The following is a 23,921-nucleotide window of genomic DNA, read 5'->3' on the forward strand; positions in this document are numbered from 1 at the left end:
ACATGTCTAATTGTCATCATGTTAATGTATTTATGTATTTACTTCAAACTGTTTAATATAATGGCTAGAAACAACATTATTTTGTTTATTAATTATTTTGGATTGTTGATCAAATAGATGACATAACAGCAGACTAATTTGAATGATATTGCTCTGCTATAAATGATTTCAAACACTAATATAGTCTATATGATGAGTTGTGTAATAATAAAGAAGCCTATACACTTGACAGAGTGCATTTAATCCCTTTTAAATCTTTCTGCACTTAATAAAACAATAATAATCCAATAAATAAACAAAATATTGTTTCTAGCCTATGTACCAAACAGTTTGAAGTAAATACATAAATGCATTTATATGATGACATTTTGCTTGCCCCCACTTGATCAAATTTAGATTAAATAGCTTATTTTTGTGAAATTTATTTATTGTTGATATAAAGACAGTTTCGAGTATGGTCTTTAAGATATTTCCTTTAAAGTCTAAGTTAGCTGATTTAAATATTGCATAACTGGTACTAAATTTATAGTTATATCATTTTTTTTTTGCTATTAAGAGTTGATGTAATAGAATAGACTTTAAAGGAAATATCTTAAAGACCATACTCGAAACTGTCTTTATATCAACACTTTAAAGTCTATTCTATTACATCAACTCTTAATAGCAAAAAAAAAATGATATAACTATAAATTTAGTACCAGTTATGCAATATTTAAATCAGCTAACTTAGCTAAATCTGTTTTGTGCATTCATATCAAAGTGCATTCAATTCTCAGTGTGTTTATATCAAGTGCATTTTTTAAGCTGTTACTTTATCAAAAACTTCTCAAAAATTATGTAATTTGTATTGTTCATTACCATTTAAACTGTCTTAAATATGTTCCAGTTTTAAAATATGAAACAAAAAGTAAATTTAAGAACCATCTTACCTTTTTTAATTCACTTTTCAAATTAAACGTTGTACTATGAGAAGCAAACAATGCTCTCTTAAATCGTTCAATCATTCTCCTCTTTGTGTGAGGTCTCAGTGTTGGGGGTAACTGAGTTATATATAGTATTTTATGAAGCTGATGCAACATCTGTAGAATTGGGTCACTTATTTGTCTAACACGTCTCTGTGAAATTGTCAATGTTGGAGTATTAGCACTGTTTGGACGTTTAACTTTTTTCTTATTAGAACGTATGACATTGACTGCTGGACTACTGTTTGAGCGATGGTACTTTTTAAGTGATAATCCCTGAAGATGTCCATTGACAAGAGGATCAAGTGAAACAATTGTACTTGTGTTTGTACTGTTATTAGGTGATGGGTCACCAGAACTAAGTCCTGAATCACGACTACTTTTCCACGGAATATCTAAGTTTAAAGGTGTTATTGAAGATTTGGATTTCTTTAATTTCCCTCCATGAAATACTTTAGGAGATCTTGGTGGTTTAGGAAGCTGATGAGTGACATATAGACTTGAGCGGTCAAGGGATCTCTGACTACCAGCACTATTTTCTCGACTGTCATTTTCACTACTGTTATAACTGTCATCATCATCACTTGTCCAGCCTGAAACTAAATACCTTAATTATCAGTAAAATTATAAACATGCTCTAATAGCAGATAAACATTTCAAAAATGTACAGTTAAAATCAATCAACATCCTACATGGATGGATTGATTAATGTTTACCATTCAGTGGCAAATATTTCATGTATATCATCAAGAGTACATGTTAATGTGATTTGAATATGGACCCTGCTTTATATTAGACCAAAACACTAAATCAGACTTTTCTTATGCTATTTCACAAGGTTTGCAAGAATACTCGTCCTACCCATTATTCTGACTAAGCCAATCCTCCTTCTTTGCTTTATCTCCTTAAGGCCATGCGCTGCAAATACCAATTTTAAAATGATTTGACAAACCAGGGATTGAACACACTACAGCCTGCAATCGAGGGGTTCAGCATTCAAGATGTCTTTTGGTTAATTGTATAGTCAAATTGCTGTCTAATTGAGGTGTACCAAACATCCTCTTTCAATCAAATGAATTGACCCAATATTGCATTACTACTGATTCTACCAAGACGTCTAACTTTCATACCTCTTTCATTGTCATCAAGATCCTGATTAAGTTGTGAGTTACATCCAGAATTCCTCAGTAATTCAATATCAACAAAAGCTGGATCTAATATTTCAGCATCTTTCAAGTCTGAAGCCCCGCCACTTCCTGCTAAATTGGCCAGACGGTCATAACGTTCTTGTGACAAAACAAATAATCTATGATAATTCTGCATATTCTGGTTAGCTTCAAAATAATGTCTAAAAAAAAAATAAAACAGTGAAAATCAAAAATGCATTGAAACTATTTTTCAAAATTCCAAAAGTTCTTGAATATTGAAATATTCTTTTTTTATGCTGTTAGTAAAAAGGATGATGGACGTTTGGCTGCTTAATGTTCGGTGGAAAATCAAATGCATTTTCATGTTGAGAACAGGAATATAAAACCTGCTTTGCACTAAACCGACACACTGAGTCTGATTTTTTTACGTGCCAGTTCACAATACACTGAGCCACTGAGGCCGTTTAGTAAAAAGGTATATTGGGTATATTGTAACAATCTACAAATTTTCATTTTCTTTTTAATACCTTGACAATAACAGGGATCCAGAACACAAATATATTTATCATGGCCTATCAATAGAGAAAACTTTTACATGTGAATATGATAGTGAAGTTGTTCCTTTTTTTATATCTGCAATCTTAATTAACCAACTGCATGGTGAAAATAAAATTAAACACTTTCATTTGATAAAAATAACAGGTAACCTGATTTATTGTTGTTATAAGTACAAAGTTCATTAAAGTATATATGGCCTTTGTTAGTCTTGTATCATTTTTAATTTTAGTTTCTTGTGTATAATTTGGTGTTTAGTATGACGTCCATCATCACTGAACTAGTATACATATTTGTTTAGGGGCCAGCTGAAGGACGCCTCCAGGTGCGGGAGTTTCTCGCTGCATTGAAGACCCATTGGTGACCTTCGGCTGTTGTCTGCTCTATGGTCAGGTTGTTGTCTCTTTGACACATTCCCCATTTCCATTCTCAATTTTATATATATAAACTGACCTGATTTGGTGTTGTTCCTAAACAAGGTCAAATATGGTTTATTTTTAGGAAACTACAAATACCACAAAACATCTTTTTTATATCTTTTTTATTTGTTTATTTTTGTTTGTTATCTTGCTGACTCTCTGTTCTATTTTTGTCTCCATGGAGGATTGTTGTTTTTAGGTTGTTGCCACCTTCATGTTACCCCTAAAACATTTATGTTTTATTTGACTGTACCTTTGAGCTTTGTTCCTCTCTTTTTCTAACTTTTTCTCCATAGTGGATTGTTGTGTGGCCATACTATCTATATGTACCATGAGTTTATCAGCCATTGTGCTAGCAACTTCAACAATATCTGGACGTTTCTCTGGTGACTCACAAATACAACTAAAACAAGAGTTTAATTGCTACAAAATTACAATATCATCAGAACAACATTTTCATGTTAAATATATTCTAATAAAATTTAAAATCTTTTAATTCAAAATTTTTTTATATCCAATTATCTTGCAGTAGTTATTGAAAAAGTGACACATAAATATTACACCAGAATAAATTGTGTCCAGTATATTTCCAGTATTCAATGTTATTATTTACAACTTACGTTTTAGCCACATTTATTAGCCTATCTGTATAAGTTCCTGATGGAATTGGGTCATAAGATGCTGAACATATCTGAAAATAATTCATATAGTTATCACTTAATATCCCTTTATCAATAAAAACTTTTCATTCAGTAATTAGGGCTTATTTCGGATTTTAATTCTATAACTAACTTCTTTTTATGAACTAAATTTTTTATTAAAGCAAGATTTTTTTCTGATTCTAATACTCTGACCCTTTTCTTATGTCAGAGAAACAAGATAACATCTGCAAGGAAGACATGTCACTCTACCTGGACTCATTATTCTGACTGATCCAACCAGTCCTTGTTCTTTCTTCTAAATGCCATGTGCTTGGTGGAGAAGCAGCAAATAACAATTGTCAAGTCTTTAACCCAGCAAGGGATTAAACCTACAACCTCCCCCACTCTAGGCAAACATGCTACCATGCATCAGATTATCAATGTTTTGTTTTAAAATTTTCCCAATGAATTATGTGGTTTTGTTAGAAAATATATGTCAATACAAATTATACAAGTAGTTTCACTGATGTAGTGGTCATACAGGAAAAAGGTCTATTCTATGTAAATCTTAGGAAGTTGAAATATCTTTTTATGTTAAAACTGTGATAGTATATTCAAGAGTATTTGAGGTCACAATGAAGTGAAAGTGGGGTTAGCTCTGCTCAATCTTTAGGATTCTGTGTATTATTGAGGTCACAATGAAGTGAAAGTGGGGTTAGCTCTGCTCAATCTTTAGGATTCTGTGTATTATTTTGAGGACTGTTGTTTGACTTTTTTATTTTTGTTATGTTTTGTGTGACCTTCAACTTTTAATTTTGATTGCTACAATCTTGGTATCTTACCTTTTCTATTCAGACCAGTCGAGTATCAAATGAATAACATTAATTTATCATCTTATTATTTGAAAACTACTTTTATATTTAGGGGACCAGCTGAAGCCCGCCTTCAGGTGCAGGATTTTCTCAATGCGTTGAAGACCCATTGGTGGCCTAAGGCTGTTTTCTGCTTTTTACTCAGGTTGTTGTCTCTTTGACACATTCCCTGTTTCCATTCTCAATTCTATATATAATATATGTATATACCAAATACTAATTGAAAATAAAAACAAGGAGCAAAAGATTTTAGTAATGTAAGAAAAGTGACATTCATGAATAAATGTAACATCAAAATTCTATCATTAAAAAATAATGACTTTATTTCAAAACCTCATTCCTAATGCTTGACATCTGTTTACTAGAATGACATGTTATGGTGACTAGCAATAACATTTTAAAACACAAAAACATCTTGGTAACCATGACAACATGTACACTAACCTTAGTAACTAATGACAACATGTTATCACTGTAGAATGGAGGCTTTAACATACACATCTGATACAGAATGCATCCTAGAGCCCAAACATCAGCCTTCTCTCCATAAGGTTGGTTCTGCACTATTTCTGGGCTGAAAAGAAAACTTCATGCTTTACATTGAATGAATACTTCATGTAAAAACACAGAAATTCCAACAGATTTCTAAATAGATTCCTTAAAAAGAACTTCTTATAATATTTTATGACTGCAGTCACCACACTATGTGGCATATAACCTCAACAAATTGTCTCTACTTATTGAAAAAAAAATCATTGGCCAAACCCCATTTATTACAATAATTCTCTTCCTATCTAACTTTACCCTAAATAACTTGTACTTACCACCAATATACAATAGTACCAACTACTGAAGTCATTTTACTACAATCACTCCTTTTCTGTTTGGCCAATCCAAAGTCAGCTGAAATACACAATGTATCATTTAAATAGTAATGTTGTATTTAAAAAAAAACTCTGCATTGACTTACTTACACACTCATACAAAATGTTATTAAAGTAAAGAAAATAAATAATTACAGAAGAAGATTTAATCAGTCAAGAGTTAGTTACTGTACTGCAATTGTATTACAATTTTTGATTGTAATGAATATTGTGACAAGTAAATTCATTAGACAGCAGAAAACCTTGATACTGCTTTTAGTGTAGTGTTATTGTATATCTGTCTAACTGATCCAGTGGTAATTCAAGCCTAAATCAACCAAATACTAAAATTTCATTGCAAGACTAACCCATTTCAGATCATATTATACATTGAGTTGCTTCCCTTTGTCCAGTTGGAAATTCATTTAGATACGAGCAGAATGTTTTTAAAATATTTCATCTTTCAAACTTTTGCCTTTGGAACAAAGATAACTTAATACTAATCAAATAAAGTATTACCAAAGGGATCTTTTTGTGAGCCAAGACTTCTTTTAAATAACTTACTAATTGTAACTTTGTCATTTTCACCTAACATGATATTTTTTGGAGCCAAATCCCTGTGTAAAATTCCTTTTTCTTTGTGCAGGTATCTCAGTGCAAGCACCATCTGAAAGTTCAAGAGAAGAACAAATTATAAACCATTGAGAATAAAGAAGAACAAGATCAGTTAACTACTTAATTCCAGTTATCTGTTTGCACAATTCTAAAACCTATGACAACTACAAGATTGGTTACATTTTTATGATAGTAAATGATCAGGGAAAATTTTTTCTGCAACAAATTTTTAAGAGTGATAAAATGCTGATAGTTCTCTCATTGAGGTCTATGGTTTGGACAAGGGCAGGAAGGATGGCATGGACTTTGCTGGATTGTAAACAAAACCAAGTTTAAAGATGTTTTGAGTTTTGAATGTCTGTTTATCACTTTTGGCAATACATTGATATAATTGTAAACTAGAGGCTCTAAAGAGCCTGTGTCGCTCACCTTGGTCTATGTGCATATTAACATATAAACAAAGGACACAGATGGATTCATGACAAAATTGTGTTTTGGTGATGGTGATGTGTTTGTAGATCTTATTTTACTGAACATTCTTGATGCTTACAATTATCTCTATCTATAATGAACTTGGCCCAGTAGTTTCAGTGGAAATTATTTTGTAAAAATTTACAAAATTTATGAAAATTGTTAAAAATTGATTATAAAGGGCAATAACTCCTTAAGGGGTCAATTGACCATTTTGGTCATGTTGACTTATTTGTAGGTCTTACTTTGCTGTACATTATTGCTGTTTACAGTTTATCTCTATCTATAATAATATTCAAAATAATAACCAAAAGCTGCAAAATTTTCTTAAAATTACCAATTCAGGGGCAGCAACCCATCAACGGGTTGCCTGAATGGTCTGAAAATTTAAGGGCAGATAGATCTTGACCTAATGAACAATTTTGTTTTGAAAGATTTGCTCGAAATGCTTTGGGTTTAGATATATGAGCCAAAAACTGCATTTTACCCTATGTACTATTATTAGCCATGTCGGCCATCTTGGTTTGCGGGCGGGGTCATCAGACACAATTTTTAAACTACATACCCTATTGATGATTGTTTACAACTTTGGTTAAATTCATCTTAGTAGTTTCAGAGGAGAAGATTTTTGTAAAAGATAACAAAAATTTACGAAAAATTGTTAAAAATTGACTATAAAAGGGCATTAACTCCTTAAGGGGTCAACTGACCATTTTGGTCATGTTGACTTATTTGTAGAACTTACTTTGCTGAACATTATTGCTGTTTACAGTTTATCTCTATCTATAATAATATTCAAGATAATAACCAAATACGGCAAAATTTCCTTAAAATTACTAATTCAGGGGCAGCAACCTAACAACAGGTTGTCCGATTCATCTGAAAATTCCAGGGCAGATAGATCTTGACCTGATAAACATTTTAACCCCGTCAGATTTGCTCTCAATGCTTAGGTTTCAGAGATATAAGCCAAAATCTACATTTTACCCCTATGTTCTATTTTTAGCCATGGCGGCCATCTTGGTTGGTTGGCCGGGTCACCGGACACATTTCTTAAACTAGATACCCTAAGGATGATTGTGGCCAAGTTTGGTTAAATTTGGCCCAGTAGTTTCAGAGGAGAAGATTTTTGTAAAAGTTTACGGATGACGGACGACGGACACGGGACGACCGATGCCAAGTGATGAGAAAAGCTCACTTGGCCCTTTGGGCCAGGTGAGCTAATAAAAAGTGCTCAACACATTATTTAACATGGATAACTTGTTTTATTCACGATAATCTTTAGCTGAGGCTACAGGTTCAGAAAAAGCCTCTTCCAACCACTGTCAATTTCCCAAAACCATGTTAAACTTTGTAGTGGAAACCATTTATTAAATCTTGACATTAATTGATGATTGATGGAAAAACAGAAGTATTTTGAACAACTAAAAACCAAAAAGCTGTATTGTAACAGTTTACAAGAACGTAAGAAATTATGAAAAATTGCAGATAAATACATTGTAGCTTGTTCACACTGTGACTTTAATGATGAAAAAAAGCATGTGTATTACACTCTAAAAGCGTGTGATTAAGTAACAATAGTATTTTTTATTACCATACATTGACAGATTTTATGAGTATATTCTCATAAGATAATGACACTATACCAACCTGCATTAGTATCTTCCAAATTCTATCTTCAGCAAAAAGTTCATTCTTATCCTTCAAATTGTTAAGGTGTTCCTCTAATGGAACACCATCTATCAACTCCATTACAATGTATAACTTCTGACCTGAAAAGATAGGTAATTAATTTAGTATTGAAAGCTAATGTAAATGATAATTCTTTTCAATTTTCAAATTTTACCTTTACACTATTTTGCTGTTTGACCAGTGTCCAATGTTATTTTGTAAAGCTAATTATAGTTCATAAGGTTCAAAACAAGGTGCCTGTTGCCCACTGGTTTTTTATTTTATCTACCTGTTAGCGCTTAACTGATATAAATGTAGATGATCTTTAAAAGATCAGCTAAGCGCTTGAGCGAGATATGACCAAATACCAAGATATCCATTTATGTAAACCTATCAGATAAGTGTAACATAGTGAATATATAAAATTTGGTCTCTGTAGGTCACTAAATTTTATTGTTGTTTAAGAAAGTTAAGAAAGTTTGGTGACCAGCAGATTTTGTTTAAGAAAGTAAAGAAAGTTTGGTGACCTGTAGATGTTCTTTGAAAGTATTTGGTGGCCTGTAGATGCTGTTCAAGAGTATTTGGTGACCTAAAGATGTTGTTTAAGAGTATTTGGTGACCTGTAGATATTGTTTTAGAGTATTTGGTGACCTGTTAATGTTGTTTAAGAGTATTTGGTGACATGTAGAAGTTGTTTAAGAGTATTTGGTGACCTGAATTCGAAGATGTTTAAAAGTATTTGGTGACCTGTAAATGTTGTTAAAATGTATTTGCTGACCTGAAGATGTTGTTTAAGAGTATTTGGTAACCTGTAGATGTTGTGACCAGTACATGTTGTTTAACAGTATTTGGTGACCTGAAGATGTTGTTTAAAAGTATTTGGTGACCTGTAAATGTTGTTTAAAAGTATTTGGTGACATGTAGATGTTGGTTAAGAGTATTTGGTGACATGTAGATGTTGGTTAAGAGTATTTGGTGACATGTAGATGTTGGTTAAGAGTATTTGGTGACATGTAGATGTTGGTTAAGAGTATTTGGTGACATGTAGATGTTGGTTAAGAGTATTTGGTGACATGTAGATTTTGTTGTAGAATGTTTTTGATGACCTGTAGATGAAGAGTTTTAGAATGTTTTTGATGACCTGTAGATGAAGAGTTTTAGACTGTTTTTGATGACCTGAAGATGAAGAGTTTTAGAATGTTTTAGATGACCTGTAGATGAAGAGTTTTAGAATGTTTTTGATGACCTTTAGATGAAGCATTTTAGAATGTTTTTGATGACCTGTAGATGAAATGTTTTAGAATGTTTTTGATGACCTGTACATGAAGAGTTTTGGAATGTTTTTGATGACCTGTAGATGAAGAGTTTTAGAATGTTTTAGATGACCTGTAGATGAAGAGTTTTAGAATGTTTTTTGATGACCTGTAGATGAAGAGTTTTAGAATGTTTTTGATGACCTGTAGAAGAAGAGTTTTAGAATGTTTTTTGATGACCTGTAGATGAAGAATTTTAGAATGTTTTTGGTGACCTGTAGATGAAGCGTTTTAGAATGTTTTTGATGACCTGTAGATGAAGCGTTTTAGACTGTTTTTGATGACCTGTAGATGAAGAGTTTTAGAATGTTTTTTGATGACCTGTAGATGAAGAGTTTTAGAATATTTATTGATGACCTGTAGATGAAGAGTTTTAGAATGTTTTTTGATGACCTGTAGAAGAAGCGTTTTAGAATGTTTTTGACGAACTGTAGATGAAGCGTTTTAGAATGTTTTTTGATGACCTGTAGATGAAGAGTTTTAGAATGTTTTTTGATGACCTGTAGAAGAAGCGTTTTAGAATGTTTTTGATGAACTGTAGATGAAGCGTTTTAGAATGTTTTTGATAACCTGTAGATGAAGCGTTTTAGAATGTTTTGATGACCTGTAGATGAAGAGTTTTAGAATGGTTTTTGATGACCTGTAGATGAAGAGTTTTAGAATGTTTTTGATGACCTGTAGATGAAGAGTTTTAGAATGTTATTTGATGACCTGTAGACGAAGCGTTTTAGAATGTTTTTGATGACCTGTAGATGAAGAGTTTTAGAATGTTTTTGATGACCTGTAGATGAAGAGTTTTAGAATGTTTATTGATGACCTGTAGATGAAGCATTTTAGAATGTTTTTGATGACTGTAGATGAAGCGTTTTAGAATGTTTTTGATGACCTGTAGATGAAGAGTTTTAGAATGTTTTTGATGACCTGTAGATGAAGAGTTTTAGAATGTTTTAGATGACCTGTAGATGAAGCGTTTTAGAATGTTTTTGGTGACCTGTAGATGAAGAGTTTTAGAATGTTTTTAATGACCTGTAGATGAAGAGTTTTAGAATATTTATTGATGACCTGTAGATGAAGCATTTTAGAATGTTTTTGATGACCTGTAGATGAAGCGTTTTACAATGTTTTTGATGACCTGTAGATGAAGTTTTAGAATGTTTTTGATGACCTGTAGATGAAGAGTTTTAGAATGTTTTAGATGACATGTAGATGAAGCATTTTAGAATGTTTCGGTGACCTGTAGATGTTATATTTTGTTTGATGACCTGTAGATGAAGAGTTTTAGAATGGTTTTTGCTGACCTGTAGATGAAGAGTTTTAGAATGTTTTTGATGACCTGTAGATGAAGAGTTTTAGAATGTTATTTGATGACCTGTAGACGAAGCGTTTTAGAATGTTTTTGATGACCTGTAGATGAAGAGTTTTAGAATGTTTTTGATGACCTGTAGATGAAGAGTTTTAGACTGTTTTTGATGACCTGAAGATGAAGAGTTTTAGAATGTTTTAGATGACCTGTAGATGAAGAGTTTTAGAATGTTTTTGATGACCTTTAGATGAAGCATTTTAGAATGTTTTTGATGACCTGTAGATGAAATGTTTTAGAATGTTTTTGATGACCTGTACATGAAGAGTTTTGGAATGTTTTTGATGACCTGTAGATGAAGAGTTTTAGAATGTTTTTGATGACCTGAAGATGAAGAGTTTTAGAATGTTTTTGATGACCTGTAGATGAAGAGTTTTAGACTGTTTTTGATGACCTGAAGATGAAGAGTTTTAGAATGTTTTAGATGACCTGTAGATGAAGAATTTTAGAATGTTTTTGGTGACCTGTAGATGAAGCGTTTTAGAATGTTTTTGATGACCTGTAGATGAAGCGTTTTAGACTGTTTTTGATGACCTGTAGATGAAGAGTTTTAGACTGTTTTTGATGACCTGAAGATGAAGAGTTTTAGAATGTTTTAGATGACCTGTAGATGAAGAGTTTTAGAATATTTATTGATGACCTGTAGATGAAGCATTTTAGAATGTTTTTGATGACCTGTAGATGAAGCGTTTTACAATGTTTTTGATGACCTGTAGATGAAGTTTTAGAATGTTTTTGATGACCTGTAGATGAAGAGTTTTAGAATGTTTTAGATGACATGTAGATGAAGCATTTTAGAATGTTTCGGTGACCTGTAGATGTTATATTTTGTTTGATGACCTGTAGATGAAGAGTTTTAGAATGGTTTTTGCTGACCTGTAGATGAAGAGTTTTAGAATGTTTTTGATGACCTGTAGATGAAGAGTTTTAGAATGTTATTTGATGACCTGTAGACGAAGCGTTTTAGAATGTTTTTGATGACCTGTAGATGAAGAGTTTTAGAATGTTTTTGATGACCTGTAGATGAAGAGTTTTAGACTGTTTTTGATGACCTGAAGATGAAGAGTTTTAGAATGTTTTAGATGACCTGTAGATGAAGAGTTTTAGAATGTTTTTGATGACCTTTAGATGAAGCATTTTAGAATGTTTTTGATGACCTGTAGATGAAATGTTTTAGAATGTTTTTGATGACCTGTACATGAAGAGTTTTGGAATGTTTTTGATGACCTGTAGATGAAGAGTTTTAGAATGTTTTTGATGACCTGAAGATGAAGAGTTTTAGAATGTTTTTGATGACCTGTAGATGAAGAGTTTTAGACTGTTTTTGATGACCTGAAGATGAAGAGTTTTAGAATGTTTTAGATGACCTGTAGATGAAGAATTTTAGAATGTTTTTGGTGACCTGTAGATTTTGTTGTAGAATGTTTTTGATGACCTGTAGATGAAGAGTTTTAGAATGTTTTTGATGACCTGTAGATGAAGAGTTTTAGACTGTTTTTGATGACCTGAAGATGAAGAGTTTTAGAATGTTTTAGATGACCTGTAGATGAAGAGTTTTAGAATGTTTTTGATGACCTTTAGATGAAGCATTTTAGAATGTTTTTGATGACCTGTAGATGAAATGTTTTAGAATGTTTTTGATGACCTGTACATGAAGAGTTTTGGAATGTTTTTGATGACCTGTAGATGAAGAGTTTTAGAATGTTTTAGATGACCTGTAGATGAAGAGTTTTAGAATGTTTTTTGATGACCTGTAGATGAAGAGTTTTAGAATGTTTTTGATGACCTGTAGAAGAAGAGTTTTAGAATGTTTTTTGATGACCTGTAGATGAAGAATTTTAGAATGTTTTTGGTGACCTGTAGATGAAGCGTTTTAGAATGTTTTTGATGACCTGTAGATGAAGCGTTTTAGACTGTTTTTGATGACCTGTAGATGAAGAGTTTTAGAATGTTTTTTGATGACCTGTAGATGAAGAGTTTTAGAATATTTATTGATGACCTGTAGATGAAGAGTTTTAGAATGTTTTTTGATGACCTGTAGAAGAAGCGTTTTAGAATGTTTTTGACGAACTGTAGATGAAGCGTTTTAGAATGTTTTTTGATGACCTGTAGATGAAGAGTTTTAGAATGTTTTTTGATGACCTGTAGAAGAAGCGTTTTAGAATGTTTTTGATGAACTGTAGATGAAGCGTTTTAGAATGTTTTTGATAACCTGTAGATGAAGCGTTTTAGAATGTTTTGATGACCTGTAGATGAAGAGTTTTAGAATGGTTTTTGATGACCTGTAGATGAAGAGTTTTAGAATGTTTTTGATGACCTGTAGATGAAGAGTTTTAGAATGTTATTTGATGACCTGTAGACGAAGCGTTTTAGAATGTTTTTGATGACCTGTAGATGAAGAGTTTTAGAATGTTTTTGATGACCTGTAGATGAAGAGTTTTAGAATGTTTATTGATGACCTGTAGATGAAGCATTTTAGAATGTTTTTGATGACTGTAGATGAAGCGTTTTAGAATGTTTTTGATGACCTGTAGATGAAGAGTTTTAGAATGTTTTTGATGACCTGTAGATGAAGAGTTTTAGAATGTTTTAGATGACCTGTAGATGAAGCGTTTTAGAATGTTTTTGGTGACCTGTAGATGAAGAGTTTTAGAATGTTTTTAATGACCTGTAGATGAAGAGTTTTAGAATATTTATTGATGACCTGTAGATGAAGCATTTTAGAATGTTTTTGATGACCTGTAGATGAAGCGTTTTACAATGTTTTTGATGACCTGTAGATGAAGTTTTAGAATGTTTTTGATGACCTGTAGATGAAGAGTTTTAGAATGTTTTAGATGACATGTAGATGAAGCATTTTAGAATGTTTCGGTGACCTGTAGATGTTATATTTTGTTTGATGACCTGTAGATGAAGAGTTTTAGAATGGTTTTTGCTGACCTGTAGATGAAGAGTTTTAGAATGTTTTTGATGACCTGTAGATGAAGAGTTTTAGAATGTTATTTGATGACCTGTAGACGAAGCGTTTTAGAATGTTTTTGATGACCTGTAGATGAAGAGTTTTAGAATGTTTTTGATGACCTGTAGATGAAGAGTTTTAGAACGTTTTTGATGACCTGTAGATGAAGCATTTTAGAATGTTTTTGATGACCTGTAGACGAAGCGTTTTAGAATGTTTTTGATGACCTGTAGATGAAGAGTTTTAGAACGTTTTTGATGACCTGTAGATGAAGCATTTTAGAATGTTTTTGATGACCTGTAGACGAAGCGTTTTAGAAAGTTTTTGATGACCTGTAGATGAAGAGTTTTAGAATGTTTTTGATGACCTGTAGATGAAGAGTTTTAGAATGTTTTAGATGACCTGTAGATGAAGAGTTTTAGAATGTTTTTGATGACCTTTAGATGAAGCATTTTAGAATGTTTTTGATGACCTGTAGATGAAATGTTTTAGAATGTTTTTGATGACCTGTACATGAAGAGTTTTGGAATGTTTTTGATGACCTGTAGATGAAGAGTTTTAAAATGTTTTAGATGACCTGTAGATGAAGAGTTTTAGAATGTTTTTTGATGACCTGTAGATGAAGAGTTTTAGAATGTTTTTGATGACCTGTAGAAGAAGAGTTTTAGAATGTTTTTTGATGACCTGTAGATGAAGAATTTTAGAATGTTTTTGGTGACCTGTAGATGAAGCGTTTTAGAATGTTTTTGATGACCTGTAGATGAAGCGTTTTAGACTGTTTTTGATGACCTGTAGATGAAGAGTTTTAGAATGTTTTTTGATGACCTGTAGAAGAAGCGTTTTAGAATGTTTTTGACGAACTGTAGATGAAGCGTTTTAGAATGTTTTTTGATGACCTGTAGATGAAGAGTTTTAGAATGTTTTTTGATGACCTGTAGAAGAAGCGTTTTAGAATGTTTTTGATGAACTGTAGATGAAGCGTTTTAGAATGTTTTTGATAACCTGTAGATGAAGCGTTTTAGAATGTTTTGATGACCTGTAGATGAAGAGTTTTAGAATGTTTTTGATGACCTGTAGATGAAGAGTTTTAGAATGTTTTTGATGACCTGTAGATGAAGAGTTTTAGAATGTTTTAGATGACCTGTAGATGAAGCGTTTTAGAATGTTTTGGTGACCTGTAGATAAAGCGTTTTAGAATGTTTTTGATGACCTGTAGATGAAGAGTTTTAGAATGTTTTTGATGACCTGTAGATGGAGTTTTAGAATGTTTTAGATGACCTGTAGATGAAGCGTTTTAGAATGTTTTAGATGACCTGTAGATGAAGCGTTTTAGAATGTTTTTGGTGACCTGTAGATGAAGCGTTTTAGAATGTTTCGGTGACCTGTAGATGTTATATTTTGTTTGATGACAAAATAGTCGCCTGTAGATCTTGTTAAAGACTATTTGTTGACACATAAATGTTACATTTTTTTCTTGTTGAGGACTGTATGCTTATCTTTAGACATGTATTGTGTGATTTTTTAGCCTTTGGTAATTAGATAGCTACATAACTTACTCTCCACAAAGGTCTTGAGGAACCTGACCACATTAGGATGTTTCATCTGCTCTTTAATGATAGCTATTTCATTCATAATTTCACCAACACTTTGGTCTCTCTCTAGACTGTTCTTACCAAATGATGGATTGTCAATATTGATCTATAATATACAGATGTAATAGATATTAAACATCTTAAAGTCAAATTTCAAGTGCAACTAATTACATTGTGTATGTACATATTGGCAAGAAATATTTCACCTCTTTTACAGTTAATAACTGTTGCCCTGCAGTCAGATATAAATAATTTCTTTGTGTAATACATATTGAGAAGAAATGTTTAACATCTTTTAAAGCTAAGAACTGTTGCCATCTAGCCAGATATAAATAATTTCTTTGTGTTTATACATATTGAGGAGAAATGATTTACCTCTTTTAAAGCTAAGAACTGTTGCCCTGCCGCTTGTTTTTTTACTTTGAACACAGAACCAAATGCTCCTGACCCCAACAGTTCAAACACAGCATAATCCCCAATGTAGCGATTTGGTGTCCTATTATGGTTCGTTTCCATTATATTTGTCTTTATATCTTCAACAATGTCAGCCTGAAACAGAATTTATCTTGTTGGTAAATTATATCTTGTAATATTCTATAATACAGAAGGCATCCTGTTAAAAAATAAAGTTTGTTTTACACTAAATTCAAAACTTTCATTTTAGAAAAGATTGTGGTTTTCTTAATGTCCAATGACAAATATTTCAATCATATTCATAACAAGTTTACATCACAGAAAAATTCATGATGTTTTCAACAAACTTAACATTACCCAGAAAACCAGTTTTGTATAGCTCATATATATTTATTTACAAAAGGACAGAAAATAAGGAAAAAGGGTAACAGCTTACTGGATTAATGATTTTCTACAAAACAGTTAACAGGTCTTTGATGTAGTGCATATCACTAAGTTTAACATGTTACATATAAACTGTAAAAAAAGGGAGAAACTTACCCGATAACTGTTGATTTTCTCTACCAGAGATTTATAAGCTGACAGATCTTTTATATAATGTCCAACACTTATAAACATATCAAATAAATCAGGAGGGAAAAGTCTTTTAAACAAACGTCTATTCCTCTCCATACTGAATGTGAATCTCAATGCTCGGAATGCATTTCTCTGAAGATTTTTGGCCCATTTTCTCTCTTTTCCAACACATTGTTTACACGGTGGAAGAATAAGCAGTCCAAGGTAGTATAAGCCGTTAGCCAGTATTATATGTTGACCGTTAGCATCATTCAAGACTAGTTCCATTAACGCTGCACAACTGGCAGATTTTAATGAATACTGTATCTCCATCAACTCTTCTGACTGTAAATAAATGGCATTATTATTTCATACTGTTACCATGGTTACTTAGGACTGTAAATAAATGTCATTATTACATGGGTTGCAAAGAAATACCCTAATTTCACAGTTAATTAAATGCTCATAGTTTCAAATGTGAAATAAGTCTGCAAATTTCCCTCCTCTTACATGAGGTGTATGTTCAAGACATTATTGACGACCTGGCATCAAAATAAATTAAGAATTTCAGAGAAAAAGTATAGTTTTTTGCATTTTCTACTTTATTTCTCTTACAAAGTCCATATTCAAAGTAGCCATAGGCTCTAAAAAGTCTTTTTTGCTCACCTAGGTCTATTTGCATCTTCAACAATGGATATACTCCAACATTGTAGACTAAAATAGATCAAGTGAGCCAAAACAAGCTTTATTAAGGTTATTCTTATGGGGATTATTGACTTGTAAATTTGACCTTTTACTCACAAAATTCTTGTGACTTTATTCAGTTTTCGAGTGAGCTGGCCAAGTTTTAACAGCAATAAACTCTTGGAAATAACTTTTTACTATAATGAAACAAATACGATACAAATGGCATAACAAATTGCAGCAAAAAAATAATCTTATCAACTCTTGAGAGGATGAGCACACATCTATCTATAGTAAAACCACTGCAAGTTTTAAAAAAAAAAAGCCACTTTCTGTAAGGTTGATTTGAATAAGTGTGATCTCCTGTTATGAGAAAACTTATAACATCTGACCTCCCAAGTCCCAACTCAAGCAGTGGAGAGAACTGAATAACGCATGTATATAAAGCGAGAAATGTATTACAACATTTCAGGTAGTTAACTTTCATTTGTGATTTGTCTCTCTCTCTCTCTCTCTCTCTCTGCATATTACTGAATGATGTAACTCTCTCTCTGTGTATATAAATGAATGATCTCTCTTTCTCTCTATCTCAAAATAATTTGTGCATATAACCATGATAACTGAATGATGTCTCTCTCTCTCCCTCTTTTGGAAAGATGATTTGTGGTTTTATGAACACAGCACACAATGTATTTCCCTGACAAATATAAAACTTACATTATATTTTAACTGCCTATTTCAATAGGGATTATCGGAATAACCAAATGTTTAATTTGATTATCAATGATTATTAAAGCCTACACAGAATTTCTACTGTATCCCAGTTTAGCAGAATAGATCCAGTTTGTCAGAATACTTTTGTACTTGTTTTTAATGCTGTTGACATAAATATCATCAAGTTTTTATGTATGTAAAACTGTTTTGTGCAATGGGTAGGAAAACAACCGTAATAACATTAAATTTTAAGTTTTGATTATTATTTATAAGTACAGGAAGATTTTGATGGGTTTAATCAATTAAGACTGTTGAGTTTGTGAGCTTCTTTATCATTGTACAACTTATCAAATTATCAAAAGAAGGGATTCATAAAGGGAAAGTTATAGCCTTAAAAATCACAAATTGGGAAAAATAACCCCAAGGATTACTGGCTAGATAAATATTGGACCAGAAAATAAAATAAAATGCTCCGCAGGGCGCAGCTTGATACGACCGCAGAGGTCGAACCCTGAACAGTTGGGGCAAGTATGGACACAACATTCAAGCTTGATACAGCTCTGAATTTGGATTGTGATTAAATATTTGACACAGCATAGGTTTCTGACACAGAATGAATGTGGTCTAAGAACTTAAAAATTTTAAATTGGACATTCACCTATTATGGTCCAATATCCAAAATCTAAATACATGGCTAGATTCAGCATATCAAAGAACCCCAAGAATTCAATTTTTGATGAAATCAAACAAAGTTTAATTTTGGACCCTTTTAACCTCAATGTGGACAAAGTTGATAACGGGTCCCAAAAATCAAAAATCTAAATACATGGTTAGATTCAGCATATCAAAGAACCCCATATATTCAATTTTTGTTGAAATCAAACAAAGTTAAATTTTGGACCCCGATTTGGACCAACAATGAAAACTGGGCCCATAATCAAAAATCTAAATACATGTTTAGATTCAGCATATCAAAGAACCCAATGAATTCAATTTTTGTTAAAATCAAACTAAGTTTAATTTTGGACCCTTTGGACCTTAATGTAGACCAATTTGAAAACGGAACCAAAAATTAAGAATCTAAATACACGGTTAGATTCGGCATATCAAAGAACCCCAATAATTCAATTTTTGATAAAATCAAACAAAGTTTAATTTTGGACCCTTTGGACAATGTTGGACCTCAATGTAGACCAATTTAAAAACGGGGCCCAAAATCCAAAAACTTAATACACGGTTAGATTCAGCATATTAAAGAACCCCAAGAATTCAAGAATAAAACCCCATTGAAATTGGTCAAGAAATAAGCAATTTTTACGAAGTATCTTCTTTTGCACAATACTGTGCAATTGAATATTTCTTGCTATTGCGCAATACTGTACAATTGACAATTTCTTGCTATTGTGCAATATTGTGCTATTGGATATTTCTTGCTATTGTGCAATACTGTGCAATTGAAGATTTCTTGCTATTGCGCAATACTGTGCAATTGAAGATTTCTTGCTATTGCACAATACTTATTATATAATAATTTACACATCCTGTTTGGTGTGTATCTCCTACCATATCATTATTATTTGCTTTTAAATATAAATCAGAAATAACCAACTTAAAATGGAAAATTTTAAAAGAAAAAAAAAAAGGGAAAAAAGAAATAAAAGGAAAAAAAAAAATCCCCCCCCCAAATTTTTTGAACCCCCTTATGATTCATCACCCCCAAACTCAATCCCAAACCTTCCCTTTGTGGTATGGTACCTTGCAGTACAATTTCAGAGAGAGATCCATACACTTGAACACAAGTTATTGTCTGGAAACTAGAAAAATGTGTTTTTTGGCCCCCAATTCCTAAACGTTTCAGGCAATTACCCCCAAACTCAGTTCCAGCTTTCCCTTTGTGATATGGAACCTTGTAGTACAATTTCAGAAATATCCAAACACTTACACACAAGTTATTGTCATGAAACTAGAAAAATGCTTGTTTTTTGGCCCTTTTTTGGCCCCTTATTCCTAAAATTTGAGGCAATTACCCCCAAAATCAATTCCAACCTTCCCTTTGTGATATGGAACCTTGTGGTACAATGTCAGAGAGATCCATACACTTACACACAAGTTATTGTCTGGAAGTTACAAAAATGCTTATTTTTGGCCCCTTTTTCCTTAACTGTTGGTACTATAACCCCCAAAATCAATCCCAACCTTCCTTTTGTGGTATTGAACCTTATGGTAAAATTTCATAGAGATCCATTCACTTAAACTAAAGTTATAGTGCGAAAACTAATGTGTCTTCAGACGACGACGACGACAACGACTCCAACGTCATACCAATATACAACCGCAAAATTTTTGCGGTCGTATAAAAAATTAGAACCGTGTCTGTTAGCATTATGAACATAAAATATTAGTAAATAAATGGAGAATATGTCCATGGGATATAGATGATGCCCCTGCTTGCATATAACGTTATAAAGGAGCATAACTTGGAACGGTAAAAGTGACACCACTCAAATTTGATCTGTATTTTGTGGCAATAACCATTGTGTATAAGTTGGTTGAGGCAAACTAAAGTTACAGAAGGAAACCAATTTTGGGACGTACAGACTGACAAGGGTAACACTTATAAAAGTGACAGAATTGTCTCCCCTTCTTATCAGAAACTGAATGATGTCTTCTCCCTACAGGGCTAAAAAGGATTATAACTGTAAATGTAATCTGAATATCTTAAAAGTGATCATTAACTGTGACATGATAGGTTCACAACAGGGAGTGCCATGATAATGATGATACACACAGCACACACCAATTACCTTCGACATTCCTCGAGGTTTTGTAAATATTGTCTCCCATATAGCCTAGTATTCAAATAAAAGAGGTTTCATAAATTTTTTTTTATTTGACACTTATTTTCATATTTTTATACTTTTATCCTTATCTTGAAAACATGATTAGCTTAATGTAACAAATAAGATATAAAAAGTAAAATCACAAAAATACCAAACTCCGAGGAAAATTCAAAACGGAATATCCCTAATCGAATGGCAAAATCAAAAGCTCGAACACATCAAACGAATGGATAACAACTGTCATATTCCTAACTTGGTACAGGCATTTTCTGATGTAGAAAATGGTGAATTAAACCTGGATTCATAGCTAGCTAAACCTCTCACTTGTATGACAGTCGCATAAAATTCCATTATATTGACAATGATGTGTGAACAAAACAAACAGACATAATAAGTAAAAATGTCAAAATAGGGTTACAACAGTCAACATTGTGTTATAATCTTAATCACTATAAAAACAAACAAATATGTAGCAAAGAAACACAAAAAGGCATACAGACAAAGCACATAAGCAAAAATGAAAGACAAGAATACAAAAATTTTACCCTAGCACAATAACACAATGATGGGATGTACAAGTACCGAGCCACGTCAAATTAATAACACCAAAAAAAGACTAAACAGTTAAAGTAATATTCAAAAAGACAAATAAAAAAAAGACTATAACACGTTATTAAGATGATAAACAACGTCAGTACCCAAAATCTATACTTCAAGACCATCGTGTATTATTTGTGAAGTTGATACGGAATATTTATCAACAAGGATGATGAACCTTTTTAGAAAAAGGACGAGACGTTCCCTGACATACCCCCGGTTCATCAACTTTCTGCTCAAACACGGGTGACGTTTTACAAAGTCTGAGTAGCAGCCGCAAGCTCTTGAATACTGAACAAGTTGGGAAATATATATCCCATATGCAGCTGAAGTTGGTATATTGCTACTAAGGTGGGGGAAATTTATAATTTCAAAATTAAAATCGTCTCGTTTGTCATAGATTCTGGTACTGAGATGACGTGTATGTCAAATTCGAGGTATAAGTCTTAAAATGAGGCGGAGGAAGCCGTGTCAGTTGTTTCTTTAATTTCTAGTTCTGGGGGATATATTAATGGAACCCAATCAGAAAAGTTTGGATTGTTAATGGAAAGAACATCATCAATATATCTGAATGAGGAATTAAATGACCTGGCTTCTTTGATCTTCTTGTTTTTGACAAGTGTCTGAAGGAACTCCGACTCATATGAAAATAAGAGGTCGGCAAGGAGAGGCGCACAGTTCATTCCCATAGGAATGCCGACAATTTGGTGAAAAAGTCTACCTCCAAATTCAACAAATATGTTGTCAATTAGAAACTCCAGCATATTGATCACTTGTTCCTCTGTGTAGCATGTTTTACCTTTTTGTTCACTATTAACAAAATATGCCGTATGGTATCCCAAAGTAATAAATCTATTAAAAAATAATGAAATAGAATATCAAAATTACCATGAGGACCCATAAAGTTTTAATCAGAAGTTCAACAAACAACATTCCTTCATGGTTCTCCATTACCTAGTTCAAAGTAACAATAACCATCACTTCACATGGGCCAAAACATACTGTTGACATTATTTAATAACCAACAAAGCTAGTTAATTACTGTTTCCCTTCTCCCACTTATCAACACAATCCTTGTTCTACTTACATCATCAACAACAGGTGTCCTCCCGTGAGCTCCAGCACTAGCTGGTCCTTCACTGTTCTCCATTCTCTCTGTTACAAAAGTTCTATCACTGAAATGAAATAACACATAAATAACAAACTTATGTGCTGTATAGAGATCTATTACATATCATCAATAAACAAGACATAGACATCTAAAGAGGACCAAGTTAATCAGCGTTTCAATATAGTTTTTCTTTCCAGCTACTTTTTTTGTTAAAATTTTAAACTTCTAACTCTTTTGTCCAAAGTTCAAGTTTCTATAAATATACAATCTGTTTTCTGCTCTATGGTGGGGTTGTTGTCTCTTTGACACATTCCCTGTTTCCATTCTATATTCTAATAACTTCAAAATTCTATATATTTGAGGACCATGTAATATTTATATAACTATCATTATTTTTTTTCCAACTTACTGCAAAAGAGAAAGTAGAAGAGGAATGCCTCCAATCTGTCTTATTTCTTTGCTGGCAACAGGATCTTCACAAAGTTGAGCTAAGCACCAAACGACATGCCATAATAAGTTAACATTGTCACTGTGTAGCTGACTGAAACACATAATATAGTACTAATCATTATACATGGATGGAGGGAGGTGCAGGGTATAGATCATAAACACAAGAGACATTCAGAAGTCAACAAATGGTCTTCCAAAACAAATGAACATAAAATTTGCAAATAAGTTTATTAGGCAAAAAAAAAAAAAAAAAGATTTAAAGGACAATTCAGATACTTACTCGCTTTATAAACAACATTAAATAGAATTGAAGGATGTGAAATACTATGTTCTGTTACATTTACTTTGCTGATACTTTTTTCATGTTTGTACAAAAAATTTGTGTGTGAATCACTGGGGATAGTTGACCATAAAAGACTTTGACTATTTTCAATAGTGATATCTCAGCTAAATAGCTTCTCATTTTTTCATACAGGATTCACCTTTTACTTTTCTGATGAAGTTTAATCAACAAATCTAGCATGATTGACCTTGCCTAATGACAAAGATTAAATGATACACAGGTAACAATAATTATTTTACATTTTGTGTATGTAATTTACCTGAGTAAAATAGGAATCCCATCATGTATCATAACACTATCTCGTGACAGAGTATCTTGACACATAAACTGCAACAGCTTAGCTGCCAATCTAACGAAATAAAAAATGAAAAGTGAAAAGAATGATAAGAAGATTTTTTTAATAGAATAGAAAGGAAAGATTGAATATCATTAAGATATAAATAATAGCAAACATACATGATACTTGATCTGTAAACAAATGTAGAAAAATATAAGCCATTCTGGCACAAATGACATCATATTAAAGAGCATCTTTAAATGGTTTCTGAGCCTAAACATCAAATATGTGTCTTTCTCAAAAGCAATAATACTATGCTTAATGTCTACCAATGTCTAGGCAGTAGATCATCATCACAGGGCAGCACTAATTATTACAACACTGAATAGTGTGCTTATCATCAAAGGTTTGAGCACTGCAGTCTGTTCAACTGGTACCAAATATTCCTCATTATCTAGTTACAGACAGATTCTTTATTACTCTGTCATTCCTTAT

At 32.3% G+C, this 23,921-nt stretch overlaps 1 protein-coding gene across 2 annotated transcripts in view; it reads right to left on the reverse strand.

The window, feature by feature from the left end:
* The window catches only part of LOC127731247 (serine/threonine-protein kinase Nek10-like), a 53,816-nt gene that overhangs the window by 4,436 nt on the left and 25,459 nt on the right, over positions 1–23,921 (reverse strand). Inside the window, exons 10-24 of one of the 2 annotated variants that reach the window (XM_052240270.1) lie at positions 23,409–23,498; positions 22,766–22,897; positions 22,333–22,420; positions 20,613–20,657; positions 16,396–16,755; positions 15,817–15,990; positions 15,406–15,547; positions 8,197–8,318; positions 6,025–6,127; positions 5,422–5,500; positions 5,042–5,171; positions 3,705–3,775; positions 3,338–3,487; positions 2,093–2,310; positions 930–1,561 (exon numbers count right to left, since the gene is read on the reverse strand). In XM_052240270.1, the coding sequence (XP_052096230.1) occupies positions 930–1,561; positions 2,093–2,310; positions 3,338–3,487; positions 3,705–3,775; positions 5,042–5,171; positions 5,422–5,500; positions 6,025–6,127; positions 8,197–8,318; positions 15,406–15,547; positions 15,817–15,990; positions 16,396–16,755; positions 20,613–20,657; positions 22,333–22,420; positions 22,766–22,897; positions 23,409–23,498 (2,536 nt within the window). The remainder of the gene's footprint in view (positions 1–929; positions 1,562–2,092; positions 2,311–3,337; positions 3,488–3,704; positions 3,776–5,041; positions 5,172–5,421; positions 5,501–6,024; positions 6,128–8,196; positions 8,319–15,405; positions 15,548–15,816; positions 15,991–16,395; positions 16,756–20,612; positions 20,658–22,332; positions 22,421–22,765; positions 22,898–23,408; positions 23,499–23,921) is intronic. The other variant, XM_052240271.1, reaches the window with a different exon arrangement.

This window comes from Mytilus californianus, unplaced genomic scaffold (genome assembly GCF_021869535.1).
Source record: "Mytilus californianus isolate M0D057914Y unplaced genomic scaffold, xbMytCali1.0.p SCAF_2, whole genome shotgun sequence".
In the NCBI taxonomy this organism is placed as follows: Eukaryota; Metazoa; Mollusca; class Bivalvia; order Mytilida; family Mytilidae; genus Mytilus; species Mytilus californianus.